Consider the following 7,435-nt stretch of genomic DNA (forward strand, 5'->3'; position numbering starts at 1 on the left):
GGTAAGAGGTGTGGGAGGGGTTGGTAAGAGGTGTGGGAGGGGTTGGTAAGAGGTGTGGGAGGGGTTAGTAAGAGGTGTTTTATGGAATCCGACTTGTATCATGTTTAGTTAAGAGGCTATGAGGCGAAGGAGGGTGATAGCCCTGTGTGTGACTGTGTGGGCGGATTTGATGGATTAGGGGGAAAGGTGATTAGCCGAGCAAGATTATAAACAGGTTTGGGGAATGAATTGGTCAACTAGTTGAGATGCAGGTTTATTTTGGACTGAGTTCATGTGGCCAGGTTGACAGGAAGGGTTGTGAATTGCTGGATTTGTGTGAACAAACAAATTTAACAGTTGGAAGGAAGAGGGGAGTGTGACTGATTTACAAGGCAATGTGTGAGGCTGATGAAGGGGGCTCAATTGTTAGACATTCAGGGTGGGCACTTAGAATATCCCACAGACAAAGAGGACAAAGGAGAAAGAGGAGATTTGAGTAGGAGTTGACAGCTTGGGAGGTGCCCTGCAGTCACACCTCCTGCATTAGTGTGAGAAATTGGCACGACTATTCAGGGACATGGGGAAGGGAAACCAGGAAAGGTCTGAAATCAAGTAGGAGAAAAAAAATTGGAAATTGGAGACGGAGAGTGTTATGGACTAAGGGTTGGCAACTTCTGGAATTCTTGTTAAGTACAGTGAGGCTGGTCCTGTGAGGGAAGGAGAATAATTTGGGGGGGAACAAATTTCTACATGTGGATCTGGTGCTCTTTTTAGTTTGCAATGGTGCATTCTGTGTGGAAAAGATGTTCGCTTTGCCCCAGTCAGAGTAGTTAGGATAACCTGGTGAGGACTCATCCACTTAGGTTGGAGAGGGGAGGAGGAGGAATCTGTGATTCAGACCCAGTCCCCTGGTTATAGGGACAGGGAGGAGTGTTTTCAGGATGGACGTTTAGGCTGGGTCAGTAAGCATTTGCAGACTGTCTTATTAGATGTTGGGTGAGGTGTAACGCCGGCCAAGCATTCCATATAGAAGGGGGAGAAAATACAGGGAGATTCTGGAGGATCAAGGGGCATTTGTACATGAGTTTAAATGGGCTTAAGCTGAGGGGCTTTTGGGAAATGACTCATAAACGCATGAGGAACAGTGGGGGAAGTGAAGTCCAGGCCATTTTAACCTTTAGGGAGAGTTTGGTTAGTTGTGGTTTTTAATAAAATTTTTCCTGAAGATTCCGGGTGGTAAGGAATATGCAAAGCCCATTTAATGTTTAGAGCCTTTATCAGCTGTTGGTTAAACTGTGAAACAAATTGGCCCACTGTCTGACTGGATGCAAGAGGGGAGTTTAAACTGGTGGATAATATGGGTGGAGAGAACAGAAGCGATGGTGTGTGCCTTTTGGTGGTGATAGGAAAAACTTTTATCCATCCAGAGAATGTATCGCCTATTGTCAGAAGGTATAGGAATCATTTTATGGGGGGCATGTGAGTGATGTTGACTTGCTAGTCCTGCCCTGGTAAGTGTCCTCAGGCCTTGCGTGTTGGATGGAGGTGGTTTGATAGCTTCCTGAGGGGAAGTTCGAGTGCAAAGGGAACATGCCTTAGTAATATTTTTGAGATGGGCAGCTATGGTGGAAGAACATATATAAGTTTTTAAAAGCTGGAGTAGGGGCAGTAACCAGCATGGAAATGGTTGTGCACATATAAAAGTACAGAAGGTTTTTTCAACTTGGGCAAGACACTTTTATCACTGAGATCGAACCATTTTTTCCTGAATGACACCAGCTGGGGCAAGTGGGGTTTGTTCCTCCTGGGTATATACAGGGTGTATGCTGGGGAAAATGAGCAATAACGATGGGGTTTTAAAGGCTGCCTGCCAGGCTGCAGAATTTGTTGAAAGGTTTTTCTTGAGTATGGCATCTTTAGACTTTCGGCGCCCCTTGCAATGGATAATGGTGGCCATCAGAGGTAGTTTATCCATCCAGCAGCTTATGTGTAAGTTTGCCATTGCTTATGGGGGTTCCTTTTGCAGTTAGGAAACCCTGTTCCTGCCAGATTAAGGCATGAGAGTGTATTTGGAATTGGTGTAAATGTTGACCCTCTTTGCCTTCGCTAGGGTGAGGGCCCTGGTTAGGGCAACTAGCTTTGCCTGTTGAGAGGTAGCATGGGGTGGGAGAGCATTGGATTCTAGGAGTTTATTTCCAGCAATGATGACATAGCCAGCTGCTGGACATGGCTGCCTCAAAGAGCTTCCATTCATTAACCGTGTGTGTGTTCCCTGCAAATGGGCAGCTGAAATGTGCTGGAAGGGGGAGGAGAGGGAGTCTAAGAGGTCCAGACGCGAGTGAGAGAGCTTAGAGCCGGAAGTGTTCACATGGAGGAGGGTGGCTGAGTTGAGAGTTTTATATCTCTGGAAGGTGATTAGACGGTTACCTATGAATAAAGCGTGTACCTGCTGAAAGCGGGATGGTGGGAGGATAGAAGAAATTGATGGTTTATGAGGTCCTGTGGGTAATGGAAGATGCAATAGTAATGTGTTGGTTGAGAGGGAGTTTCTGTGCCTCTAAGGCCAGCGATGTGGCCACACCCGAGATTTTTAGTCAGAGTGACCAGCCTTGGATGACAGAGTCTAGTTGTTTTGAGAGATGTGCAATGGCTTGTGGGGCATCGCCGTATGTTTGGCAGAGTAGTCCAAGAGCAAGGCCTTGGTCGAAATATACATACAAAGTACAGGGCTTAGGATTGGGCAGTCCCAGTGCCAGGGCAATTAAAAGGGCATTTTTTAGTTTTTAAGTGGGATTTGTTGGGGCAAGCTGGATTTAGGGGTTTTAGGATGGGCCCATGTGAGGCCACGTAGAGTGGCTTGGCCAGCAAGTCAAAGTTGGGAATTCACAGCCAGAAGTATCCCACAAGGCCCAAGAAGGAGGGGAGGTACTTTTTTTCTGTGGGTAAGTGGCATGTCACAAATTAGCTCCTTTCATTAGGTTGGGATGGCTTGAGAATTAGGGGTTAGGACAAATCCAAGGTAAGTAACTTTGGTTTGGGCTACCTGAGATTTTGTGGGTTAGGCCCAATATACTCGATTATGAAGGAAGTTTAAAACCTGAGTGGTGTGTTGAATGGACAGGTTAAGGAACGGGCTACAGAGAAGGAGGTCCTTGACATATTGGAGGAGGGTACTAGGAGCAAGGGGAAGTTCAGCTAGGTCCTTGATGAGGGCCCGTCTGAACAGGTGGGGCCTATCCCGGAACCCCTCTAAGAGTACAGTCTACATGTAAGTCCATGTGTAAGTCCTGTAAGAGTACAGGACATGTGAGTATTAGGATTTGACCAAGTTAAAGCAAAAAGACTTTGGTAAGCCGGATTTAAGGGAATAGTGAAATAGTCGTCTTTTAGTTCCAATACAGAGGACCCATAAAGATGTGTTCCCTGTCCTCCAGGGTGAGGGTAGAGGAGAGGATGACATATATATCATGCCAGGTAAGGTTGTAAGATTTAGGGAAGTACAGAAATTCCTTGCAGAAAGAGGTAGGATCCATTGAAAAGGAGCCAAGTCTCTTTTTAATATGGGAGAAGTCAGGTAGGGAACTTGAATTCAGATTATGCTTTCAGCCCTCATGACCTCCTGCAAGGGAAGGACTTTGGAAGGCCTTTGGGCATGTGCCTGGTTTCTGGAGATAGGGAGTTGGGCGTGAGACCTGATTTGATGTGGAGAAGGAAGGGGGAATGGAGGGCGACAGTAAGGGGGTGAAGGAGTCAGATCCGAAGGAGAAGGTGGAAGGAATGGTGGTGGGCAGGAGACTGAAGAATGGGTGTGTTGGCCAGGTTGAAATTCAGAGGAGGAAGCCTTGTCTGTAGGAGGAGGCATTTTGGGGGGGTTTCTCCTTGTGGAGGAAGATTTGAAATGGTGAACAAAATTGGCAGAAAGAGAGAGAGAGTGAGGCATGAAGCAAAGCACTTCAGATCATTTACCATTGTGTTGGAGAACGTTTTTTAGATTATGTTGAATTTGGAAGTTTTGTTTTTTGGAAGAGGGGAGTGAATACTCTGGATGGGAGTGAATACCCCTGAGGAAAGTGAGTACCCAGGAAGGGAGTGAATATGCCAGTGGAGAGCGAGTACTCCAGAGAGAAGTGAATACCCCAGAGGAAAGTGAGTACTCGATTCTGCCTGGGAGAAGGGACCTGGAGAGTCAGGGTAGCCCCATAGCTATTCATGTTCCCCAGAGGCCAGACTAGCCAGAGTGGTAAGCATTCTGACGCTGTCCCCTGAGAAGGGAGGCTGCGGTCACCTGGTGACTGGGGAGAACTCTCACCCAGCACTAGAATTTTTTTGGAGAACTGGCAGAAATAGAGAGGAATCCACAATGGAGGAAGAGGGAGACTCATTCACTCATTGAAGCCCAGTGTTGGATGTGATGTCCAGCAATGGGGGTGATACTTGTTGCAGCTGCCTGGAAAGGGGAACGAAGGAAAAATAAGATGGAGAGTTTGATCAATATCTGGAGGTTAGCCCAGCACTGGAGAATATGAGAGAATAGGGGGAACAGGACTCAGAACAGGGAGTCCACTCAGGATCTGGAAATAGGCCCCAGTCTAGTTTGTGCTGCTTGCTGTTTGCTGCTTTCTGCTTTCTGCTTTCTAGGTTGCAAGAGAAAACTTACCCATCAGAGCCCAATCACCGTTCTGGGTTTTGGCACCAAAATGTTAGGTTTTGAAGGGAAGACAAGGGTGAAAGAAAGACACATAGAGAGGGGACATCTCAAACAACACAGGAATATTGCAGACACCTGTGGAAGTGGGGGACCAGCTTCATGCCAGAGCCCACCACTGCTTACAGTCTGGGGTACTTACAGGTATGGGTGGGAGGGATCTGGGCAGTATGGCTTGCTGCCCAGGAGGATATTGATAAGATGCTCTTATTGTCAGGTGGTTTGGCCCTTTTTCCAGTGGAATATCATTGTGGTATTCCTTTGCAGCTGCCTGGAAAGGGGAAGGAAGGAAAAATAAGATGCAGAGTTTGATCAATATCTGGAGGTTAGCCTAGGGCTGGAGGATACGAGAGAATAAGGGGAACAGGACTTAAGATAGAGATGGTTCTTCAGTTGAGCCTTTGTCCTCCTCGTGGTCAGGTGGTTTCTCCTGGCCCAAACCCCCATGGAATGTTTCACTTTGACCAAGGTCTGCAAAATAGCAGGGATCTTACAAAATGGTGCAGTTTGGACTAACAGATGACCCTACCCATGCTCCTCTTCTTCTTCTTCCCCATAGATCCCTACCCTATGATTCCACCTTGTTCTTCTCTGGCACAAACCCCTTCCTCAAACTGCATTTCTTCTCATAAAGCCCCCCTTGCTATCCAGTCTCTATCCTATTCACCCAAAATAATGTCTTTCTGGCCCCTCCCTGTTTTCTCACCAGATGCAGGAGGCACCAAACAGAGTCTTAGCCCCTGAACAGAGTTTGAAAAAGACAAAAACATCAGAATATCCAATAATATTTGTGTATTACCACAAGAAGGGTAAGAAAATAAGTTCAAGTCAACTGGAGAATGACCAGTCCCAAGAGAACTCCATCGATCCAATCCAAAAGGAGGAGGATGAAGGCATAGACTTATCTGAAGGATCTTCAAAGGAAGATGAAGACTTAGACTCATCTGAAGGACCTTCCAAAGAGGACAAAGACCTAGACTCATCTGAAGGATCCCCACAGGAGGATGAAGACCTAGGCGTATTTGAAGGATCTTCACAAGACAGTGGGAAGGATTAGTCACACATGGAGAAACCAAATTGGACAAATCATCACTACTGATGGCGATGATTACAATAAAATCAAGTTTGAGGAGTTGATGACTGTGTATATCTCTGCCTGTTTTCTGGTGGTTAGAGGGAAGGGAAGGGAAGAAGTAGGCATTTGAGTAGGGAGGGATATGAGGTCCTGTAGGGTTGGCAGACAGACCCACAGGTTGACAGCCAGACATTGTAAATAAGGACTGGGGGAGGACTGACTCCTCAGACAAATTTTCTTCTTAAAATTTTGTCTCACTGGAGAGGAAGAAAAGGACTTGGTGTTTCTTGGAGCATGTGATTGTGTAGAAGAGCATATAAAAAGATCTATATTGGCCAGGCATGGTGGTTCATGCCTATAATTCCAGCACTTTGGGAGGCTGAGACTGGCAGTCACCTGAGGTCAGGAGTTTGAGACCAGCCTGGCCAACATGGTGAACCCCTGTCTCTACTAAAAAATATACAAAAATTAGCCAGGCATGCTATCAGGCACCTGTAATCCTAGCTACTTGGAGACTGAGGCAGGAGAATCGCTTGAACCCAGGAGGTGTAAGTTGCAGTGAGCTGAAATCATGCCACTGCACTCCAGCCTGGGGGATAGAGCAAGGCTCTGTTTCCAAAATAACAAAAATAAAATAAAATAAAATAATCTGTATTGTAGATAGGTGACAGTGACACTCTTTCCAAAATGAAGACATCAAAATCACCACCTCCAGGCCACATACATCATAGTGGCATGAGTTATAACTCACCCAATGCTGTGAGCAACTGAAGCCCCTCAAATGGATCAAAAACCTCACCCCACATAAAGTAAGACATCATGTCACATACACTAAAATAATGGTGCTTGGAGGCCATGGTCCCAATACTAGGGCATTTCTTTGTTAAGAAACTTTAGGTAGAACAGTAGCCTACCAAGTGTGGGACACTGGGAGTGGCCATTGTCTACTGCAGGCAATAAAGGAAAGCATAGTCTACCGAGAATTTGAATAAAATGATACAAATAAAAGTTGTTATTTTTATTACCACTTCCATACATCAGCATTTCTATAGAATGTCAATGATTAAGAATTCTTCCCTTGAAAAAAATATTGTTTTGATTGAAGGGAATACAATAGAGTGGTTTTGGCATCAAGTTTAGAGGGTTGAGTTACATTCTTTGAGTTAATTGCCAAGACCCTCTCCTGTTTGTTTACTCATTCACTCTCTTTTATTTCCATGACCCAGTTTTATTTCTCTTGTCTACATTGGCAATCATTGTAATGCGTTTGGTGTGAATCCTTTTCTCTGTATGAGTGTCAATACTTGTTTTTTTTTTATTGTTTATGGACATTTGTTTTCAATTTATGGAGCCATTGTCAGTATTGAATGTTTCACTCAGGCCTGTTTTTTTTTGAGACGGAGTCTGGCTCTGTCACCCAAGCTGGAGTGCGGTCGTCGGATCTCAGCTCACTGCAAGCTCCGCCTCCCAGGTTCACACCATTCTCCTGCCTCCACCTCCCAAGTGGCTGGGACTACAGGCGCCCGCCTCGTCGCCCGGCTAGTTTTTTGTATTCTTTAGTAGAGACGGGGTTTCACCGTATTAGCCAGGATGGTCTCGATCTTCTGACCTTGTGATCCGCCCATCTCGGCCTCCCAAAGTGCTGGGATTACAGGCTTGAGCCACTGCACCCGGCC

At 45.9% G+C, this 7,435-nt stretch overlaps 1 protein-coding gene across 1 annotated transcript; it reads left to right on the forward strand.

The window, feature by feature from the left end:
* Window positions 1–5,393: 5,393 nt before the first annotated feature.
* On the forward strand, window positions 5,394–5,821 carry LOC117083929 (sperm protein associated with the nucleus on the X chromosome N3-like). The gene has a single exon (XM_033212510.1). It carries the CDS (start codon window positions 5,394–5,396, stop codon window positions 5,739–5,741), a length of 348 nt encoding a protein of 115 aa, XP_033068401.1. The 3' UTR covers window positions 5,742–5,821.
* Window positions 5,822–7,435: the final 1,614 nt, after the last annotated feature.

This window comes from Trachypithecus francoisi, unplaced genomic scaffold, assembly GCF_009764315.1.
Source record: "Trachypithecus francoisi isolate TF-2019V2 unplaced genomic scaffold, Tfra_2.0 Contig00023, whole genome shotgun sequence".
Taxonomy (NCBI): Eukaryota; Metazoa; Chordata; class Mammalia; order Primates; family Cercopithecidae; genus Trachypithecus; species Trachypithecus francoisi.